At 33.0% G+C, this 24,409-nt stretch overlaps 1 protein-coding gene across 1 annotated transcript; it reads left to right on the forward strand.

Moving 5' to 3' along the window:
- The first annotated feature begins 9,391 nt into the window (after positions 1-9,391).
- On the forward strand, positions 9,392-15,401 carry LOC116131764 (hydroxymethylglutaryl-CoA lyase, mitochondrial-like). Its single transcript, XM_031417442.1, has 8 exons — positions 9,392-9,519; positions 10,302-10,500; positions 10,782-10,961; positions 12,198-12,278; positions 12,372-12,535; positions 12,893-13,029; positions 14,359-14,474; positions 14,986-15,401. Exons 1-8 carry the CDS (start codon positions 9,392-9,394, stop codon positions 15,235-15,237), a joined length of 1,257 nt encoding a protein of 418 aa, XP_031273302.1. The 3' UTR covers positions 15,238-15,401.
- The last annotated feature ends 9,008 nt before the right edge of the window (positions 15,402-24,409 follow it).

Consider the following 24,409-nt stretch of genomic DNA (forward strand, 5'->3'; position numbering starts at 1 on the left):
GAACAAGAAATAAATACATGATGAAGAAAACATAAACTTTACAACGGAAAATAAAACACAACTACAGAATATATGATGAAATGAAGTCGTGTGACCCAACCTTGAGTGGAATTCACTCCTCTGCACGATCTCCTTCTTAACCTGGTAGGGGGAAAAAAAACATTTGAAAACGAGAGGTGAGCTATAAATGCTCAGTAAGTGGAGAATGAGTTAGTATGTAATAAAACATTTCAATATACAATAAAAACACTCATGCTTATAAAATTTCATTTCTATAAACACATTTTATAATATAAGCCATATTTCATAACACATGTTGAAATCTTTCATGGCAAGACTTCTTTCTGAACACTATTATGGTAAACGAATCAATACTCATGTTTCTCTAAAAAATATCATTTCTAGGAAACAGTTCATATACAGATAACATTACATTTATAATTTTCCATTTTCAAATAAATGATATACATACATGTACATATTCAAATCATCTCTCAATCACATGTGAAAACTCTCACCCAACTAGTACCCAGGGGTAAATCCGTCCAACCTAGCAAGATCTAACATCGCGCTGGTGGAACCACTAAATCCATCCTGCTAGGCGAAATCGGTCACCGCTCAAGCCTTCGACCTAGTGAGTCCAAGCATCAATCGGGCCGGCAAAACCATATCCCGTGTAGCGATATCTGCCTCGCTCAGGCCTTCGACCTACTTGGGTCGGCAAATCAAATCATGTGTAGTGATATCTGCCTCGCTCGGGCCTTCGACCTATTTAGGCCGGCAATATCAATCATGTGAAGCGATGTCCGCTTAGGCCTTCGACCCACTTGGGCCGGCAATATCAATTCATACGCATGTGTAGAATCAAATCAACATCATGAAGGGGTTGGGTACTAAGTAGGGTGGTTCGAAACCCACTATCATCTCATACTTATTCTCAAAACATTTTTCTCATAAAATATAATAATTTCATAACATCTCATGCAACGTAAAAATATAAATGCAAGTTCTCAAATATTTTCAAATCTAACATTTTCAACCCATTCTCATTTCTTTTCAAACTGTTGCCCAAAAGCATCAAAATTCCATCTTCTCATGTCTATCAACAATTTCCAACAATAACATTGCAATAAAACTCATTTATATAAAGAAATCAAACATGTTAGGCAATTTAAAACAATAAACAAGTATAAATAAGCATTTAGAGATAACGTTGTTAAAATGAAAGTTAAGGGTTTTGATTTTTCCACTCACCGTTTGAAGCTCGACCCTTAAGCCGAAAAATGATTGAAATCTTCTAATAATGCCCCTGCTTGCCTCCCTATATACAAAATCCAATAAATCTTCCATACATAAGCCTCCATAAGGTAACACCTCAATATTAAAATCATTGGACACTTCACACATCAAAAGATTAATATAACTTCTTCTTTAACAAAACTGTCTCATAACCAAACATTGGTCGCTCTCTGATTTTTCTTAAAAATTATATTTATCATTTTAAGCTATAATTTTAACAGGGAATTCTAGAGACACATAAGTTGTTACCATAATTTTCTCAGGTCATTCCGGAATAATAACTATTTAAAACACAATTTTCTTTCAACTCATTCAAATCTGTCCCCTGTTTCCAGAATTGGGGTTACTGACTTGAAAAATTCATAACAATTCAGCCCTTAATCCAAACCTCACGAAAATCTTCATAATTAAACTAGACACATATAGGATTCACCAGAATTTAAAATCACTCAATTTGGATAAGCATAGATACATCAATTCATTTTCCAAAAATACATGTTCTGCAGGAAACGAAAATTCCAGAATTCACAAGGCAACTTCAAAAATCCATATAAAATTCAATCCTTCAAGTTTTTGAGTGAAATAAATTTCTAAACACTCCTCAAGAAGTATAAAACAGTATATCCGAAATTCAGCTGCAAACAAAAACCCAAAACATACAAACAATTTTCGGAGTTCTAGATGGTCAGATTTCTGTACAATAAACCCTTGTATCAAAATCATATCTTTAACCCATTTTTGTTTAGGAACAACCTCTATGTTCTACCCACACCAAATTATTAAAATCAATCTCCCTATTATAGTGTAATCTCATGTTATTACACTCAATGATAACCAACACAATCTAGTGAACTAAATCTCATCAAAAAAAAAGGAAATTTTAACCTTTACTCACCTCCCATATGCTTGATCTTCCTCCACTCTCCGATCACCGGAGTTTTGCTCGCCCGCGGCCACTTTTCCAGCCACCTCCGTCAGTCTCTTCTCTCCTCTCTCTCTCTATTCTTGGTTTCATCTTCCTCTCCCTTCTTTCTTTTCTTCTTCCTTTCCTTCTCTTCTTCTTCTTTCTCTCTTTTCCTCTCTTTTTCTTTTCTTCTTCTTCTTCCCCGTTTTTCTTTTCATTGAATGATCACTGTTCATCAAAATATCTAAAAAATTTTAATTTAGTCCTCACTTATTTCGGCTATTTTGTATTCTCCTAAACTTTCAAATTATTACACTTTACCCCTAGAATCACAAAATAAAATTTAATAAAACTCCATAAAATAGTACGGGGTATTACAATTAGTGTCAAATATAATCATCATAATTGTGCAATTTAAAAAAAAAAAAAAGGCCGTAAACTTATTAATTTTTTATATGGTATTTCTTGAATATTATAAAACTAATCACCACTGAAACCTTCAATAATGGAATAATATTTCTATTATGTGAAGTATTATTATTTTTGTTATTATTAATAATTTTCAAACATTAAGCATTATTGAGCACTAATAAATTCCAATAACAAAATATATGTTGAATTTGCAATTGCAATTAATTGTGTTGATGATGATCTCTCTATTATTAATGTAATGAATTATAGCCTATAATGAATCATATTAATTTTTTCTCAAACATAAATAAAATATATTATGTCATTATATATTTTAATTTAATTATCTGTAAATTAAATATTCAACTACTAACATAATCTAATAGATGAACAAGTCTATTATAAGACCCAGTTTGGTGATACATAGAAATTGGAACTCTTAATCTTAATTGCATAAAATTACAGGTCCAAAACTTCAAATTGTCTAATGTAAAGGTGGAAAATTAACCCGCTCGACCCGATCCATGGTGGGTTAGGCCAAATGGTAGGCTGAGTTAGGCTGTTTCTTTGGCCAAAAGGGTTGGCCCAGCCTGACCTGCCAACCCTAACCCGCTAGGTTTTGGTGCGGGCTGGGCCGAAATTTTTTTTATTTTTTCTTTTCTGTAATTATTTTAGCTAACTTTTCAAATATTAATTCAATTAAATTAATTTTTTTTAGTTAACATTTCAAATATTAATTCAGTTTTAATACAATAAAATTGTAATATAAGAAAAAATTGATTTATTCATTTATCAAAATAAAATAAGAAATAAGAAATTACAACAATTATTGTCTTATTAAAAACTTTACTAAGAAAAACCCAATTAGGACAAAAACTTGGTAAGGAAAAAAGAGTGCAATAATTGACAGTTAATTTACAAATTACAAAGTTACAATTTACAAAACAACTAATTTGAGGGTTGACTAGGATCTCCCTCATCTACATCATCTAAATTATGAGACTGAAATAATTCTATTAAAGTATCGTCGATAACCTCATATTGATCCTGATGGCGCGACTGTTCCCAATCTCGAAGACATGTGAGGATTTCAATCATTTTTTATAAAAATTTAGTCCTCATTTCATTTAAAATTCTTCCACTTGCACTAAATGTTTGTTCAGATGAGACGGTTGAGACAGGAACAGAGAAAATATCTAGGGCAAGTCTTGATAATACCGGAAAAATACATTTTCTGGTTTTCCAATATTCTAAGACATCAAAGTTGGCTCTTTGTTGTGGATTTGCTGGTAGCAAGTCAGGGGTTCCCAAATATTGGTGAAGCTCATTACTCTGCAGTTGCATGAAGGACAGTATATTCGTTGTTGATGCTTCTGAAGAGAAGGCTATGCTTCGGGTTCGTGTCTTTTTCGGCCTATTAAGTGCACTTCAGGAGTCGAAGTCTTCATTTGTGTCTTCTGATGCTACTTCCTCAAGTATTGCGCCTCTTTGCTGGTTCCCATACCTACTTTCATATTGCAAATATACCTTTACAAGACACTGTCTTATCTCTCTTAGTTGATTGGCATATGCTTCGTCTCGTAAATTTTCACTTAATGTGTCTAAACCATTTTCTAAACCCGCTAATTTAATTCTAAGATCAAATATGACAACTAAACAAAAAAGAAAATGAATGAGTTTCTAATATTTTTTTAAATTTTAATTCCATTGCCTCTATTGGTCCTGCTAAAATTTAGTTGTTTCTGTTTTTTTAAATAAATCTGAAATTTTTATAATTGTATGTATTACCGATGGACTAGTAAGATAATACACATCAGAAAGTTTTAAAGTGAATTAATAAAAGATTTTAAGAAAAGAATGATATTTTTGAGCTATATGCCAATCACTGTCTACCAAATAATGATGACCTTTATTATTTACTACAAAATAACCAATTAAATTTCCATAAGGTAAACATGAATCAAGCATAAAATAAGTACTATTCCATCTAACAAGCATGTCTAATGCAAAATTTATAGGAGATAAATTTGATTTTATACAAGCATCTTGAAATTCAACATTTCTTCTATTACTACTAGTAATCTAAGCTAAAGAATCCATAATTCTATCAATATTATTTCTAATATTTTTCATACCACTTTTTACAATTAAATTAATAATGTGACACGCACAATGTTGGTGAAAAAACTTCAAATTATCATAAAAAGGAAAATTTATTTTAAAAAAATCTATAACTCTACTGTTAGCACTTGCATTATTTAAAGTTAAACTTATCACTTTGTGAACAATATCATAATCTTCTAAAACTTCAACAATTTTATTATAAATTTGTTGACCACTATGATCCACATCCATTAATCTAAATCCCAATAAAGATTTATTTAATTTATATTCGTTATCAAAATAATGACTAATCACACAAATATAATATTGTTTAGCTTTACCACTCCAAATATCGACGGTTAGAGCGACACTAACATGACAACTATGTATTTTATTTTTTAATTATAATTTCATTTTCCCAAACAATTTTATTAAATCATTTCTAGTTGCAGTTTTAGAATAAGTTTTAAATTTTGGAAAAAATGAATTTTTAATAAATCTTTCAAAATATTTATCTTCAACCATATTAATAGGTTGATTAGTTGCAACAATATATAAAGTTAATTGTTCCCCATGTACATCAGAATTATAATGCCAAGTAGTACCCATACTAGTTATTTGAGTTTAATTGGTTTCTCTATTTCCATAATGATTTATATATATTTACTAGCATGCCTTTTTAAGGTACTAGTACCATTACCTGCATCGGCTTTATAAATATTTCCACAATACTTGCATCTTGCTTTCTTCACTTAAACTCCATTTTCTGTATCGTAAAACTTTTTGAAATGCACCTAAACATCTGATGTGTGCCTGTCGTCGGTTCTGATTGCAGTTGATGAACCCGCTTCTACTTAAGATAGAGTTGGACGAGGACGACGATTATGAGAACGACCTCTAGAACCACCGGGAGCTGTAGCAGCATGGGGAGGAAGGGCGAGAATATTATGAGGTGTATCGGATTTTGAGAATGGGAAAGCGAGACTGTTTGAATTTACTGCATTTACGTTAGTAAATTCAGGGGGACTAGGATAATTTTTTTCATCATCGAATTTGATGGGACGGAAATATCTATCCATTCTAGGTTAAAAAAAAAAAAAAATGGATATAAAAGATTTAAAGAAGGAGAATTGAAATTTGGAAATATGAATTGAAAATTGCAAAAACCAATAAAAATTAAAATAAGAGCAAATTGACAACAAAGAGATTGAGAGATTTCAATAGAGAATGAGAGAATTTGAGATGTGAGGAAACATGAAAAGTTTAGGCCCTATTTATAGAAAAAAAAAAAAAAAAAGACCAAAAAAACTCCTCCAACTGCTATAAAACGGTTATATTTGAAGGGTAAGATAGGTTTTTGCAAAAAAATATATTTAATTAATTAATTAATTTTTTTTTTTGTCCAACCTGTCGGGTTGGTGGTTGCCAACCCACGGATCAACCCGGTGGGTTGACAACCCCCAACCCGGCAGTTTGGACGGGTTTTGAAAAAAAAAATAAAAAACAACCTGTCGGGTGGCCAGGTTGACCTAAGAAGGCCTAGTTCGCCCGGCGGGGGATACCCGAGCCGGGTTAGGGTCGACCAGCCTAACCCGACCCATTTGTTCCACTTCTAGTCCAATGTGAAAATTTATTAAATAAATTATTTATTTGTTTTTTGGAAGAGATTGATTAATATTAAATGCATTTATAATTAATTGAAAATATTATATAACCCTCTAAATATATTGTTTTGGGGGGAAATTCCCTGCGGTGATTACTCCACATTCAAGGGAAAATTCCCTGTGGGTATTATCACCCGAAAATCCCCATCCTTTGGGTTGGGGATAGGGATTCCTCGATCCACCCAACTCAAGGACGAGTGCTCCCCCATGGGCTCTGGGTCGGGGATGGGTACAGGGGACCATCCCTCAGCCAGGTCTTGCCCTACGCCCATCTCCAAAGTGGATGAGAAAGCAAACAACATTTTAGTCCTCTTATTCTTTCTCTATCTTTTAGTCCATTTATTTTATATTGTTTGTAATTATTTTACAACATTTTTATATTTATAACCCATATAATTAGGGGTGATCGGGTTTCAGTACCTGAAATTTTTGGAGGAACGAGAACCGATTGGTTCCTGAAATTGGGAATCGGAACCGAAACCGATCGGTTCCGATTCCGAATACCCTGAATAAAATTGGTCCCTATTAGTTTACAAAATGACAAAAACACCTTTAAAATTTACAATACACCCCCATTTGTTTACATATTCTTTAACTTTTCCCTTATTAATTAATTTAAATATTTCAAATAATTTTAATTAGTTATTGTAAAATTACTTAAAACTCCCCAATGTTGTATACTACTTTTTTAAACCCTGGTTCTTTTCTGGTTCCTATCAGGGTACCCTATTCTCGGTTCCTAGTAGGTTACCCTATTCCAGGTTCTGGTTTCGGTTCCTGGTTCCAGGAATGAAGGAACCGGAACCGGAACCGAAATCAAAGAGTCTCAGCTCCTATTTTTTAGAACGAGAACCTACCTTGTGAGGGCCAGTTCCGGTTTTGGGGGGTACCCGCCAGTTTCGGGTAGAACCTATTTTCTTACTCACCCTTACATATAATACTGATTCAGACGTTTATATCTTCATAAAAAAAATCATTTTAAAAATTAATAGTTTACATAATGGTAAGAAAAAGACTAAACTGTATTATATTCACCAAAAAAAAAAAGACAAAAAAAAGAGCGGCTCTGTTTGGCTTATTATTTCTACCCATATTCCCAATCATATTCCCAAAATACTTGTTTGTTTTGTTATTTGAGAAATATTAGTATATTTTTTTAATTACTTTTAGACACTTTAAGTTTATTAATTTCATTAAATATCCTCAGAAAAAAGTTTAAAAATTAACAAAAACACCCCCATCCACCCATACTTGTTAGATTTCGGCAACCACCATCTGTGGTAGCTGGAATCTATCACAACGGCCTACAAACAATTGGAACTAGCCGGTAATTCACCGATCTGGCCATTAGCAACGGCTAAAGAAAAAGAAATGGCCATCGTTGACCGACAACGATGACCATATCTTTGGTCATTGTTGACGGCCAGATCTGGACTTTTGCGGCCGTCGACGACCAGATCTAGCCGTAGATCTGGCATTTTTCGGTCAGATTCTTGGTGGACTAGCCAGAAAAGGCCATATCGACGCCCTACCCGCCAGATTCGACTGATCTACGTCGCAATGCCATTTTCCGGCCAAATTCCAGCGGTGGTGACCGGAATCTAACACTATGGGTGGGTGGGGGTGTTTTTGTTATTTTACAAAAAATTTATATATTGGGGTGTTTAGTAAATTAGCAAACTTAGGGGGTTTTTTTTGTAAATTTTTAAATTTTACCTCATAATACTCCCCTATTCAACTACCTAATATTATTCACAAAATTCTATCCAAAATAATAAAACAAACAGACTCGCAATATTGACATTTTCTTTTTCATTCACTCTAAAAAGTGAAGATAAGAACTAGACTTAGCAATCCCCTACCCGTACCCGTGGGTCAACGGGTACCCATACCCAACGGGCGGGTACGAATAACTCATAATTTGACCTGTGAAAACTTGACCCATACCCGATCCGCCCGTAACATTTGCGGGTAGATCGGGTAATACTCGCAGGCACCCGCAATTTGAATTTAAAAAAAATAAAAATAAAAATGTTTGAATTCAAATAAAAGATGAAAAGTTATCTAAGTGAAAAGTTGTCAACGGAAAAAGTCAAAAAACGCAGCTCTCACCTCTCTCAGTCTCTCAGTCTCTCAGACTCACACACGGTACTCAATCTCATACTTAACAACTCTCTTCAGTCTTCTCTCACACAGCATCTCAACATGGCAGTGGTAGCACTCTTCTCTCACGCAGGTGACGCAGCATGGCAGTAGAGCACATTCATCTCAGTCAACACTCTTCTCTCACGCAGGCGACGCCGCACGGCAGTAGAGCACACTCATCTTAGTCAACACTCTTCTCTCACGCAGGCGATGCAGCATGGCAGCAGCAGGTCTTTTCTCTCACGCAGCGAAAAAATACACACTCATTAGTCATTATGAACAACGTACAAAATGTGTTCTGTAATGTGATCCTTGTTTTAGAGTTAGCAGCGAAAGCACATTTTTATTTAAAAACTTATATTATTCAAGAATCAAGATTTGGATCTGGAACCATTAAATCATTTTATAAATTAGGGTACTGAAAAGCAATTTTTCACGGGTGACCCGCGGGTGACCTGTACCCGTACGAGCGGGTACAGATTATATATATATATTGCGACCCGTTCGAAAAAATGACCAATGGACCCGTATCCGTTTCACCTGTAACCCGTTGCTACCCAGTCCATCCCCGCCCGACCCGCCCGTTTGCCAGGTCTAAAATTAAGAACTATGAAGACGGATTGACATTACCTGGAGGGGTATTTTCGACAAATTTCAAAATAAATGGGACTTAAACTTGCAATAGCCCATCCAAATTATGTTGATACACGTGGCCCTTCTTTACTAGTGTACATAAAACCCTGCGCCATACCTTCCCGCAATCTGGTCAATTCTGTTCTTTCATCTTCTTCCTTGATAACAAATCCTCTTCAGGTTATCATTATCTCGTCAGACCTTGTAATTACTGTTTTATCGTCAATATCAAATGCTAAAAGCGAGGGTATTGAGCAAGTATTCAGGCCGTGTTATGGCTCCGTTGATGTCAAATTTCAAAGAATCTCATGGCGTTGCCGGGTTCTCAAACTTTGGACTCAATACATTAAAAGGTGGCAAGTAAGCACTCCTTTTTTTTCTTTTTTTTTTTTCTTTTTGGGTATTTAAATTTTTCCATTGAAATTCTGTTTAATCTGAATTTATTTTTTAATTTTCTTTTAACGATTTTGTTATGAGTTATTAAATATTTAGTGGTACATGAACCGCTCAAGTAGTGAACTTCTATTTTTTTGAATTAATTGATGATAGATAAGGAGTGAAGAATTGGGTAGATGCTAGAAAATTTAGTTGGTGATTATATGAAATACAGTTTTGAGAATTTTTTTTTTTTAAATGTAGTTCTTCATCCTAATGAAGATCATGTGGTTATTTGATTGAGTTAGAGAAGAGACCTCCCAGTGGCTTTTTCACCAAGCATACCAAATGCTTGTTAGCCCCAAAAGTATAAGAAATAAAGAGTGTCTGGCTATTAAAGGTTTTTATTTTATTATTTTTTGGACATCTTTATCAGGCGATTAAAGGATCAAATACTTTTTTTTTTTTTTTTTTTTGGTTTTTGTTTTTGTTATTTTTGATAGTTTCACCATTTGGGGGTGTGCATTTTTGGTTAAATGCTGAACAGACTAAACAAGAGATGTTTGTTCTGTCAACAGGTTTCGTTCGATGTTATTATTGTTTTTGTTCAAATTGTGGAATAAGGCATGTGGTATAGATTCAAACAAATTATTTTAATCAAGGGCTGTGATAATGTTTCTATAATGATCTTACTAAGGAACTTCTTTTCCTATCTGGATGGATTGTTTAGTAACTGTTTGTTTTTAATCTTTTCCTTAACCTGGCAGTGATGAGTATACAAGAGAAATGTTGTTTTGGAGTAAACAAGTGAGGAATATATCTCAGGGTAGTTTCATTCATCATAAGTATGAAAACATAAGTTGGAATAATATGGTGCATGGTAACGGTCATAGTGCCTGGTATTTGTCAAATGGTCATTATAGCTCCAAATCCAATGATAAATCAACGAGGGAATTGCCAAAGAAGGTGAATCAATTTTTTATGGAATTTACTATTACCTGTATTCATCTTGGCTCATAATTTATTATGCTAGAGTTATGATCCTCTTTTATGTTCTTTTGAGCAGTTAATTTAGTTTGAATGAATTCTGTTGTTTCCTTAAGGTGAACATTAACATTATGTATTGTCTTGAAAGTTTTATTTTCTTCTTTTTCTTTTTCCATAGTTGCTTCATTTAGATGCTTCTTTCTAGTTGTTTCTCTTTTGTAATGTAGTCTAATGCTGTAGCACTAAAATTGATCATGCAGCTTTTAAGAAGTGTTCCAGAATTTGTGAAGTTAGTGGAAGTTGGCCCAAGGGATGGATTACAAAATGAGAAGGATATTGTACCTACTGCTGTGAAGGTCGAGCTGATAAAATTGCTAGTTTCTTCAGGATTGCCTGTTGTTGAGGCTACAAGTTTTGTCTCGCCAAAATGGGTGCCACAGGTAGCTGAGGGTTGGTTGTTTATGAGATGATCACCTTTCTGTATACTCTCTTCCCTTTGGTTCTTGGTTCTTTTTTCGCGGGCTGGATTGTCTTGCTATATAGTGTACTCTAATAAATGACTCTCTCATGTTGTCTTAATGTATACTTGTACTGTGATTTTGATCTCTTTGCTTTTGATAGGAAAAACTCATATTATGCCTGCTATAGTTTTGTTTTTAAGATCCTTAAATGTATATTCATTTGGTGTTTTCAATTAAATTATTGGACCTTACAACTTATGGGTTGCCAAATTTTGATACTTCCATGCATCTAGAAAGCATACATAGTGATAATATGGGCTGGTGTTAGTCATAACTAGGTGATGATATAAAATAAGGATATTTGGAACAAACTTCTTGATAGTAGAGAATGTGATTTGGAGTTTTGACAGATCATGTTATGTTAAATGGATTTGGATGTACTGGTTTGAATTTGTTGATCCACTTCATAACTCAGGTCTTTGGTTCAAGTTTAGGATGCCCCTCTGCTCCTAGATAATGATTAGAAGTATGTGATTCCACCTTCATGGTAGCTCCACTGAGCTCCAGATGCAGGAACGGGGGAGAAAGATTTGTGATTTTTGTGATTGAATCTTCTACTTGAACCAAGCCAGTGATCATGCATGGTTACGTAGTCCTAAATTGATTCATTGCAAATACCAGTGGCAGAGTTGTTTAAGTGATTTTATTGCTTTATGGGAGCTGCAAAAAGCAGCACCCAGCAGCACACATTTATGAGTTAGCTAGAAAATAATAATAAAATGATAAATGCACCCTGTATAACAGATAGTAGTCTCAGTTACAGAATGAGGGAATTAACTAAGATTGAATGTTTTTTACCCTGGACTTACAGTTATAGAAAAGTGTATTTTGTTGATAGGAATCTTCTAGAGGGTAGAAGGTTCTAGATGAAATTTGTTTAACAGTGGTGAAAATTACAGGCTACTGTGCTGTGGAATTACCTAAATAAGATTTATTTTTTGGTGATTTTATACATTTTGAATTCTCCTTTTCAAATTTTGTATAGCATATTTAATACCCTTCAATTTACATCGGATAAGGATTAAACTGCTAATATGCCTCCATATTCCTTGGTTTGGATTTTGAAGTTAGTTGTGTGTGTGCAGTATTTGAAAGAGGCTATCCTCCAAAATAAGCTTAAATGAGATATTGAGCTATTTTATGGTTGAACCACAGCTAGCAGATGCAAAAGATGTAATGGAAGCTATACGAAATATTGAAGGTGCTAGATTTCCAGTGTTAACTCCAAATCTTAAAGTACGTCTTTTTGTAATTCTGAAATCTTCAGTCATAATCAGACATATATTAGTGTGAAGGGAATTGTTGATTTTTTGTGTTTCCCTCCTCCAGGGTTTTGAAGCTGCTGTTACATCTGGAGCCAAGGAAGTGGCCATCTTTGCCTCAGCTTCGGAGTCATTTTCAAAGTCAAACATCAATTGTAGTATTGAAGATAGTCTGATTCGTTACCGTGATGTTGCGTTAGCTGCTAGGGAGCTCTCGATTCCTGTTCGTGGGTATGCCTTTTAATTCCTGTGATAGATACTCACCTTTTTTTTTTTCCCAAAAAAAGCCCTCTACTTTTCCTATGTGTTCACCGAGCTTTAAACTGGGGCTACTACGAGTCCTTACAACCTGGGCAGCCAAAAAACTTATGAAATATAATATTCCAAGTAGGTGGCCCCTAGGGGCTTCCGACCGTTGACCTTTTAGTTGAATACAAAGGCTCTTACCACTTAGCTTAACCATCAGGGTTAGTAATAAATACTCATTTTCTTTTATGATAATAAAACATTTGTTTTCCCTTCTTCATCTAATGTGGAATTAGCGTAGTGAAATGATAAAACAACTACTTTTATTTCTAACTTTGATAGGTACATTTCTTGTGTTGTTGGGTGTCCAGTGGAAGGAATGGTACTTCCATCAAAAGTAGCATATGTAGCTGAACAGCTTTGTGACATGGGTTGCTCAGAAATTTCCCTTGGTGATACAATTGGCGTTGGTACCCCTGGTAATGTTTGAAGCTTCCTTTGGCCTTTTTTATAACAGATGACTGAATTCTTTTGTTGCAAGAGAATTTTATGTGTCTGTACTGTGAAACTGTTGCAATAACATGATGCTTCATGATGCAGGCATATATATTTTCTGTTTAATATATTGCAGTAGTCAAACCAATAGGACCTTTCAAAATCTGAAGTTTCTATTATCTAGAATCCAATACAAGGCTTTGTTAGTGGGATTTGCTACCGGTATGAATTTGGATTTTCTAGCTCATTTAGGCTTCCTTCTATGAAGTCTGAGGAAATATCAACCTTTCAGTGCTTCACCTGTTTGAATAAAAAATTTGGAGCAAGCCTATTTTTCTTTAAAGGATGGAATTTAAATTTCTGTGATTTCTCATGAAAGAATGTAAATAACACATCAGAGTTGAAGGTGAAGCTATCAGATTTTGGATGATGAGTGAGAAATACAGGGGTCAATGTTGGATCATTTAAAACTAATTGTGACTGGAGCTATCAAGTGAGAATCAAGTATTACGAACTGTTGCGTTGACAGATATGGCGAGTAAGGTTGTTCATTTAGAGAGGAAATGTCAAGAAATAATTTAGAAGGTGACAGGCACTTATTAAGCATGATTTAAATGGTGGTCTTACCATACAATACTCACATGTGGTTAGATGGCACTTCCAAAACCCTTATCAGCTGTCCTGATGAGATTGAGGAAATAGATTTGCAGAACTCATGCATTTACCAGGTTTTGAAGTTTCAATTTTATGACAGCTTGAAGATGGACATGGTTCAGATGCTTAATGTGTGTTCATATTAAAGGGAACATGTTGGATTATGCTATGATTTTACATAAAAATAACTCCAGAGCTAAACGTTGGAACGTATGGTCACTGTTTGAAAATTTATATGGGAAAGAGTGTAGGATTCTCTTAAGTAGGGAAACTAAATATGGGGTTAGGCAGAGGTAGTGGGCTTAGTCATGAGTTGCCTTTTGCTCTTCTATGTTCAGTTAAACATTTCAGAAGCCAGACCTGGAATACTGTCCTTGATCATTTCCAATATTAAGATGACACTTTACTCTTTTGTGACATCTTGATATCCTGCCTAAGAATTATTGAATCACGTAACAGAAGATCTGAAACTTTATCCACCAGCTTCCTGGAACTAGTGTAATTTAAAATTGTTGTTGGGAAAATTATTCCTTCTCTAGTTATTTACTAACTCAGCATTTGAAGCCAATTTCAGCATCATTATTTAGAAGCATTACGTTGTGTTACCTTTTTTTTATTAACAATAAATTAGATTTTTAATTTTTTTCCCCTTGGTTCAGGTACTGTCATTCCAATGCTTGAAGCTGTTCTTGATGTTGTCCCTGTTGATAAGCTGGCAGTCCATTTTCATGATACTTATGGGCAGGCTCTTTCCAATATTCTTGCATCACTCCAAGTAAGGGACCTTCTAATTATGACTTTTACATGATTAACAAATCAGTAAAAGCTGTTTTTGAGGATCTTCATGGCCTTGAGAAAGATTAAACTTAAGCTTTCTTTTCTGCATACTGCATTTCTGATCAAGACATTGTCCCAATATTTATTGTCTTACCATTATTTGTCAAAGCTTTTTGATGGTCAAGTTGTTTATCGCTCAGGCTGAGAATTATTGCAGATGACAAATCATATTGCTGAAGACATCTTTTAACCTCTAGAGCCTTTATTTTACTTTTTTTTGGTTGTTAAAGCTTTAGACAACTTCACAGTGTTCAATTATGACAATTTGCTCAATTCCTGCAAGTCTCATTTAAGTTCTGTAACATGACCTTTGTTTGTTAATTAAACTTTGGCTGAAATGACTAAATAATTTAAAATCGAAGTACTTACAAACTAAAATTTAAATAAATGTATTTAAGTGTTGAAACACGTAGAAGTTCTGTAAAATTCTTTTCTTATTTTTCTTATAGATGGGGATCAGCACAGTAGATTCATCAGTCTCTGGTCTTGGGGGCTGTCCATATGCTAAGGGTGCTTCTGGTAATGTTGCCACTGAAGATGTTGTTTACATGCTCAATGGGCTTGGAGTCAAGACTAATGTAGATCTTGGAAAGCTCATGATAGCTGGGGATTTTATCTGCAAGCATTTGGGACGCCCATCTGGTTCAAAGACAGCAACTGCATTAAATAAAACCACCATAGCTCATGCCTCCAAGCTTTAGGGTAGTAGAGCTAAGATCAATCTATGTTCTTCCATATTGTAAACTAAAATAATACATCTCTTTCTCCTCTTCCTATGCATTTCCGCATTTCTTTTTGGATATTGTTTCATGTTATCTTGGTTAACTTTACTATTTTAATTTCCCGTCTTTGCAGATGGCCCTATGTACATATTTTCTGAAATAAAAAGTATTATCTTTTGTAATTTCTCTATCATGTTGTTTGTTTGTTTGTTTGTTAAGTGGAAAGTTTAGACCTTGTTTAATGTCTCTGTGGTTTGTGAGATATCAGAAGTCTTTGTGTTATCGCTAGAATTGTCATTATGCCGACCATGCTGTTAGAATGCAGCCTGTACAGATGGTCATTTTTTTTTTTTTTTATCTGGGGTCATGTTTTTACTTTTGTGCAATGACTTACTAATTCGAATTTGCTTTGTTTCATTACACAATAGGGTCTTCATCCTTTTCATGGACTTCTAGTTTGTCAATTTGAAGTATATGGATCGATTTGGTGCTTGAGGTAAAGACACACTCGAGAAACTTATGATAAATTTTGAAAGATTACTCGAAAAAATCTGAAATGGCTGAAAAATATCTCCATTTTTTCCATTATGATAGCAAAGAGTCAATGATTTAATTGGTGATATGACTGATATTTAAAAGCTTTGTATTTTAGTATTCACGGTGCTGTGATTACCTGCATGGGCCTACTAGCTTCCAAGAAAATACTGAAATACACAGTGCAGGCCCTCTTGTGTATATCATGTGATGATCTGAGTAACAAATGATTTATAAGCTAAAGCCAGTCCAATTTCTTTTTCAAGAATTACTTGGTGTTGAAACTAATTGTTTTGAGAATTTTATTCAGGAAAACTTTAGAATCAATCCATGATTTTGTAATTTGCTGATCTGTTGAAACTATTACCAATGTCAAACTTGAAATTTGTATCATTGAAACTGCTGCAATTAGTATATGAGAACATGAAAATGAGAGGAAAAAAAAATGTGACTGGTACATTAATTTGACCCACAAAAAATGTCAAGGCATAAGACAATTTGGGTTTGATGGATTCAGGCATCATGTCATGTGCGTTCCGCAAGTGTTCTGGTGTGTCTTTCAAGTTTTGAAACATGTTATAAGTAGTAGCCACTTGCGTTTTTGTTTTGTGTTGAATTTGAAATCCTCGAGAGAGAGAGAGAGAGATTGGTGAGTGAGAATTCCAAAATAATAAATATGAATAAGCAGCATTTAGAAAGAGCGATTGGTTGGTGGATGGGTGGATTTAAGAAGAAAGGTTGTTGATGTTGATGTATGAGTATGACAATAGACTTAATAGCATATTGGCGCTTTTAAAACTCTCTTTAAATGCTGCTGCAGGCCTTGTCTGTCTACTGCAGATCAAATATACTTAACCTATCCAATGGGGAAGCCACCCTAGTTAATGAATTCAACCTTTCTTTCTTTTTTTATTTTTATTAAAAAAAAAAATACTAAAAATTAGAAAATGAAAGGAAAACAGAAAGAATCCCTTTGTCCATCTAGTGTAAAACATTTTTTCCCCATAATTCATCTCAAAAGAAGTAATTAATGCAAGCTTCCTTTGCTAAAGTGTGTTTTTGAGTATTATTATTGTTGTTAAAAATGTTTTTTCTATAGTTTAAACTTAAAAAGAATAATCATTTCCTATGATTAATGTAGTATTAGACACATAAACAGTTATATAATCCCAACTTTATTAAATTACATTATTGTTTAGTATAATATAATTGAATCATTTTCAATAGTATTTTATACCTGCTTCTTTTGGGATTGTTTTTGTTATCATCCGGCTTATGGATTTAAGAAAACATTACCAGACGTTGAAGTATTAAAGTATTTAATGATTAAAAAAAAGAAAAGATTGTAAAAGATTACTTGAAATACGCATAAATTGATCTAAACACTCTCGATCATTAAAAAATAAAAAAAAAAACATTGTTTGTACTTTCAAATACGAAGTTGAAGATTATGATTCTAATTTTTTTTTTTTTAATCGTTATCATTTGCTTTCATTTTATAAAAGTTTTTTTTTTTTTTCTGTTATAATAAAAGGTAATTTTTTTTAGAAGTGGTTTATATATGCTAAATGGGATTATTAATTCTAGGAAATTAGATTATTGGTAGCATCATTCGAAGATACAGTTAAAATATGAACAAATGAGAACAAAAAGTCATTGATATACAACTCATCTTCTTCCAAAAACTTCACATTCACACTACTCGATATAGTAGAAAATGTATGCGTAAATATGGTATCTTTTCGACATGAAAACTAAAGTCTTACTTGTTCATGTTTGCTCATACTTTATGGGAAATGAAATCACACAAAAAGTATAAGAAAAAAAGAGAAGTCCCGCATGCAAAAAACAAATGGCGTGTAGAAAAAGGATAGTCTCTTTATATATACAAACCAGATCAACAAAGTCACAGACAGAAAGAAACCCTTTTCAATTGTAGCCTTATTTCTTTTCACCTTTCTTCTCCTCTTGAGTTTCCCAATTTCTTTTTTTCCTGTTCTTTTACCTTTTTTCCTTTTTTAATGTCAAACCTATAAATTTACATGCACTGCGTGGTACAAGTTATAAAATTTAGAGAAAAATATTTCATTCACTTTATTAAAGTGACTGGTTTAAGTTTAATACACACACTGAGTTTCATATTCTTTATTGATTTCATTTTCGCAGCATTGTTTTGAGAGAATAGAAGAATCAAAATTTTAGTTTTCATTTTTTAGTAATAATAAATAATAATAATATATAGGAATATTGAAGTGTGTTGGGTTTCATGTAGTGGATATATGGCTGGAAAAGCAAGAATATATCAGTACCAAACATGGAGTGGGGTCTGCCTCATAATCATTCAAAGTAGAGAAATTAAGATGATTAGATGGTTGTAAGACAATTGAATCATACTTTTACCTTATTAACATTTCTGATACTACTGCAAAATTTTGCCGGTAATCTGAAAATTTTGATACAGACACTGTCGAGAAGAGTTAAAGTTTATTTTATCACTAATTTTCGTCCAGAACGTTATAGATTAAACACTGATCTCCCTCTGCACTTGACAAATAATTGTACGTTTCCTCTTTGACTCAAGGCCTCGAATCTATGGATTGCATGGCAGATTAATTGATTATAATCTTAACTAAATTCATGTATACGTGTGACAAATTATACTTTTGTGGAAAATGTATTATTCTTTTATTGCGAATTATTCTGAATAATGATGATTCGAATATTGAAAGTTGATTCTAATTTCTGAATTAAAGCTGATTATTCTAAATACAAAGTTATAATGCGTAGGAAATAAAAAGATTATATGCTATAATGCGTAGGAAATAAAAAAGATTATATGCTAACTACAATCTGTGAGCATTATTTGCATATTGAAAGTTGATTCTAATTTCTAAATTAAAGCCGCCTGTAAAATTTGGATGAAGCGAAGAGAAATTTACAAAATATAGTGTCTCCTATTAAGTACAAAGAGAGTAACAGTCGACTATACAGCAGTGAGCAGACCAACATTGATACCAACAACAACCCCATTAATGGCAGTATTAATGTTTCATGAAGAAACTTATATTTGAATAATAATATTTCTTCACAGTTCTTATATAGTAATCTTTAACAAATTAATAGGTATATTTCCTCACAAAAAAAAGAAAAAAAGAAAAAAAAAAACTCAAAAGCTAAACTTTCATATACATCTGTAATATTTGCTTGAGGCATCTCAAGCATCAAAAATGCTCATAAGAAAGAACACAAAAAAGAAGAAAGAAATAAGAGAGAACTTAAAGCTAACAGAAGAGAAGATTAATATCAAAGCTTTAAAGAGAGAAATCAGGGTGGTTTCTCCGATAAACTTATCTGTTGTGTAGAGGGTTTGGTCCGGTATAGACTTTTCTCTTTTCAGCACCAAAAACTTCATCTCCTTTTTTAACAGGATGTGCTTTAAAGCCGCGAACAGATGTGTGCTGAGAGTGAGAATTACCAGGGCCGGCTTTAAATCTACTAAACTTTGCAAAACCTTCGGCATAACATGGAGTCTCCAACTGTAGTAATAGCATTAGAAGCAGAAGAGATAAAAAGGCCAAGTCTCTTCTGAATCCCATGTGTTTGTTGGTGATGATGAGGACCAAAATCATGTCATGGAAGTGAAACTCCAGAGGAAGTGTACTGTAAATGGGTGGTGTTGTTTTTGGTGGAAGATGATGAGGTGTGAGTGTGAGGAGTATTGTAGTAAAGAAAGTTTTTGGCTTATTTTAGAGAGACCTAGGAGTTTGAAGAATAGGGAAGTCAATGGTGGAGTGGGAGTCAAAATGCATAGAACTTGCTGCCTGGTTTCTATAAAAATATGGAGCAGATTGCAGAGGGTGTTATTGGAAATTTATTTTGCTACTGATTTCAGAGCCTAGGTTTTTGGCTGGGAAAAGCTTTGAATTAAACCACTGAGAGAGAGAAAGAGAAAGGAGAAAGAGAGAGATAAGTGGTTTCAATTTCATAACCTGAAAGAAAACCCCAATGTCTCTCTTTCCAATCTTTATCAATCTTGGGTCATGTGAGATTTAATCATTTTCTTGGTTTTTCCTCAAACTTACTCCAATGTGACTCTCCTGTGTGCACCATACTCATATTTACGTTTCTACCCTTCTTCCTAAATATATTCCCAAGGGCATTCTAGGTAATTTTTACCTTCACAAGGCTTCTAGGATTCATTTGCCCCTTATGTTATATTATAGGTCAAACATATATCATATCTAAATTTTACATTTAAAGTAATACTACCAACTAATTTTTATTTCATAAAATTTGCCCCATAATAGAAAATGTTTATCTATATGATAAATCAATGAATGTATATTATTCAATAAATCTTGGCTAGTGAGGGACTACATATTGTATTTTCTTTTTAATTTCCATAAGAAAGGATTAACTTGATGAGAAGAAAAATGAAAAGAACAGTAGTAGGTAGCAAATGTACATGGAGCTAGTACAATTTAAGACCTTAAAAACTATTAAAAGCATGCATGCACATATATATATATATAGTTCCAAGTTCCAACTCCAGCTAAAAGTGCCGGTTCTTTTTGGGGTTTAAAGAAGATAGAAAACAAAAAGTGACACACCACCTAGGGAAAGAAAGGCCAACTGCATCACCATCACCAACACCAACACCTTTCAACAATCAGTTGATCCATGTAGAGCTCCCCAAATTGGACTCTCTACCCTTCAAAATAACCACACCATTTGCCCTCTTTCACACTCATTTAGTTTCAATGAGGCCACCTATTGGGGATTGCAACTTAATTACAATAATCAACATGTGGAACAAGTCCCAATTTATTATTCAAACATTGTGTTACTACTTTCAACATTTCACGCTACTTAATAATTGTTTTGAAATAAGTCAATGTTCAGAATAATACTATACTTTCGACTTGATTGATGAAATACTATGACAAATTCCTTAATAATCGTAAATTAATCTTCACAAAATTTCAGTCGCTACTAACAAACAAAAATGTATGTGGAAATGAATATCACACCCCTAGATCATCTATATATATATGATTCATTATATTCCCAATATCTATGTGATGTAAACGTAGCAGCACATGAGTAGTGAGAATGCACTTATTGCTTACACATTCAAAAGCTTTTTTCTCTAGTCTGTTACCCTCCAAGTAGGTTGATTTGCTCAACCGATATTTTACATTAATCAATAAAATAACAACATTAGGTGGAAAGGAGGAAGAAATATTTGTCACTCATTTTAGTCAATGACATAATTAAATGTGTGTATGCCAAAAAGGAACCAACTATATAAAAAGATATTACCCATATATACATATATATCAATAATGCGACTATCCATTATAATTGTCCGAATTGTCAGCTTAGCTTTATTTTTAACTTTTCTGCATTATATGAAGACTGGAGCCGGTCGATTAAGACAATGCATTATTTTGCAATAAGGTTCAAAATATGTTTAAAAAACTAGTAAAGTTTCTGCTTTAATAAAATTTAAAATGAATTAACATTTTAATTGAAGTGGACATCATATACATATACGTTTTGTAAGGCACTTCGAAAGTCTGAAACTCTCAGTTTCTTATATCCTTTAAAGATATATAAAAGGCATATAAAAAAAAAACTGGTACAAGAAAAGATTTGAAAAACTTAAATTTTCTACAATGGAGAAAATTTGGAAGATACTATTATAATAATTATTATTATTTAAAGAAAAAAGAGAGAGGTGTGATGGCCGGTGGGGCACAAAGAGGTGGGAGTTGAAATGTATCAGAATGTTTGTAGTGGTTTCTTTCTTAGAAGAAATGATGATGTTTTAGGTTACTTTTTTTTTTTTTAATTTGTAGAAGAAAAAGATCAGTACATGAAAGTCATAGACAATTGATGATTTTTGCACCAACAAAAGTTGATCTATAAATCCTAATATACCACCATACTTGTATAGTATTAATGCTTTTTACATATTCTCAGCAGTAAGAATTTGAATTAAGTAAAGAATATATTTCCCTTAAATTATGCATAATTATTTGGAAATTATGCTTTTTGTTTCCCTTAAATTCTTTACTATTTATCTTTTTTTATTTCAACCACTGGCTTATTGTAATCAAGAATAGTAAGGGAGAAAGAAGGTGCCTAAATAATTATTTCCATTAACTTTTACATTGAGTTAAGGAGTACAAATAATAAGTGTGTATACGATTGAGGGTCAGGATTATTTGTTACATTGTAATTTTGAGTTGACCAAAATAGTTATTGAACTAAATGGGGCCTTGGTCCATACTAATTATGCCATGCAAATAACAAATAGAATTACACATAAGAAGTTTTGACTATGCTTGTGTTCTTCATCTTTTCTACCAGATGTTTTTATTGTGTTTGGCTCTCAATATGTATATAACTTAATTACTTTTTATTGAAGTCGAGACCATATTCTTTCTTCATCTGATTTTTAAATCAAGGTTGTGATTAATTAGCAATTCGGGTCAGTTTAGTAAGACTTGATTCTCATTTTTTAGGTGCAAAAATTATCCAATGCATGACACACAATTTGGTTAATTTGGTCCACGTTGGTCGTATAGTATCAATTAATTGTAGTTGATATTTGACATATCTAACTATAATAGGGCCCTAATTATAAGTTCAAATGTAAATATAAGTTGCTCTATATTTCTTTGTAATATATAAAATACAATGTGTGCTATCAACAAACTTATAGAATTTGTGACAGTTAAGACAATTAATAATATTATAAAATTGAGCTTAATGCATTAACACAAGACTTCAATGAAGATTTTCACGATGTCTGTTCATGGTGATGATATATGCATGAACATCATGGTTTTAATATTATATATAGCTTAATGGTAAAATTCCTTTGCATTAAGATGAGAAAATAATTAATTATTTTTGAGGTAAGCTAATAATTTATTCGGAAAGTAAAAAATAGCTTACCAACACCAACTTATTGCAAAAGCAAATTAATCAACAATTAGGTTAGTTGAAACATCTTGATAATGATAAAACAAAGCTGGACTATATATAATTAATGTTGAGCCAGAACTACTAATCTCACACCAAACATAAATTAGTGTGCTAATTTAGAGCCAATGTACCTAGACCAAGTCAACTTTCATCAGTCCATTTGTGTACATCACAATTTAGTTAATACATATTTAAGAACTATAAAGATTAGATAAAGGGGGTGATTGTATTTGAATATAGAAAGTGTGATATGGTTGATGGTTAATTTCTCTGATTTTTTGTGTGGTTAGATTTCCTTTTAGAGATAATTAATTGCATAGACCCACCACTTGGTAAGGGCTCCAGAATGAAGCAAGAATGTGAAAAATGAAAATGAGTAGCGCATAAGCTTTGGGTGGCAACAAAAAAAGATGATCAAAATCCTTAAATGGGCAATGTCGTTAATGAGTACACAAGGCATGATTAAGGCCAAGAATATATTGCTCTACAAGCAATATTTGGTTTCTCCTTTTTATCATTTTGTTTTCTGCCTTTCTTTCTCTCAATTGCTTTCTTTTTCTCCAGTCAAACTCTACCTCCTTTCATCATTGGAACATAACTGCTATATGAAATTTTTTTTCATTATGTGGACTTCAAATAGTTACCCTTGTTAATACCAATCATGTGCATTTTACATAATTGAGTCTATTTGTGATTATTTGACTTCTTTTAACCATTTGCTTACCTTCAGTCTTATCATTTTACTAGTTACGTAACAATTGATATAAAAGTATTTAGATCAGAAGAGAAGAGGATCATAATTCTATATATTAGTATCTTTTTTGTTTTATTTATTTAGTTCTTAAGTGCACATTTTCACTCTTTCATTCTATTATTGTTTTTATTACAGGAAAAAAAAAAACACATTTTTTTGGGTAATCTGGAGATTTTATAAAAGAACGAAAAAATACTACCTATCAAGGAAAAAAAACCCTTAGAGAAGAACCTTGGACATGCCCAAAAGGTTCAAACTACAAACTAAAGGAACGGATATACAATCCCAAAATCACAAAGAGCACACCACAAGGCAAACACGAGGCACACCTTGCGGCAGCAACCAGACAGTTAGCATATAAACAGAAACAGCCCGAAAACCTTCCAAACAAAAACAATCCCACAGGGCAAACAAAAACGGTGTCCACCCAAATCAGTTCTATACACCTTTACTATCTGAATATTCACATCATAAAGAAGCCACCAAAAATCTCCCTTATACCCACTGTAGAAGCCACACCAGACAGAAACATCCAGGCCAGCCCCTTGAAACAACAAAAGGTTACAACACATATTTTGATTAACGTTTGTTATATATGGCTTATTCTTTTTCTTTTATAAATTAATAATAGCAATTTTAAGTAAATTTTAGATCAGGAAAAACATTCCATTCACAAAAAAATATTGATATTTGAAAGAATAATCAAATTTATCTGACTAGAAAATGGAGAATTGAGACTGTCCATTGAGCATTTGGGCACTATTTTCTCATTAGTTATATAATCACATTATTTATTTAAAAATATAGATTAATATTTACCTACTTGTGAATGAAGCATGAAGTCACATGCACCTAGATAAAATGAAG

This window comes from Pistacia vera, unplaced genomic scaffold (assembly GCF_008641045.1).
Source record: "Pistacia vera cultivar Batoury unplaced genomic scaffold, PisVer_v2 Contig241, whole genome shotgun sequence".
In the NCBI taxonomy this organism is placed as follows: Eukaryota; Viridiplantae; Streptophyta; class Magnoliopsida; order Sapindales; family Anacardiaceae; genus Pistacia; species Pistacia vera.

What these genes read in the sequence shown, in the direction of transcription:
- LOC116131764 (XM_031417442.1), top strand. Translation starts at nt 9,392, where the DNA reads ATGCTAAAAGCGAGGGTATTGAGCAAGTATTCAGGCCGTGTTATGGCT. An exon ending in AATACATTAAAAGGTGGCAA is followed by an intron (nt 9,520 to 10,301) that starts GTAAGCACTCCT and finishes TTAACCTGGCAG; the next exon opens with TGATGAGTATACAAGAGAAA. An exon ending in ATATTCTTGCATCACTCCAA is followed by an intron (nt 14,475 to 14,985) that starts GTAAGGGACCTT and finishes TTTTTCTTATAG; the next exon opens with ATGGGGATCAGCACAGTAGA.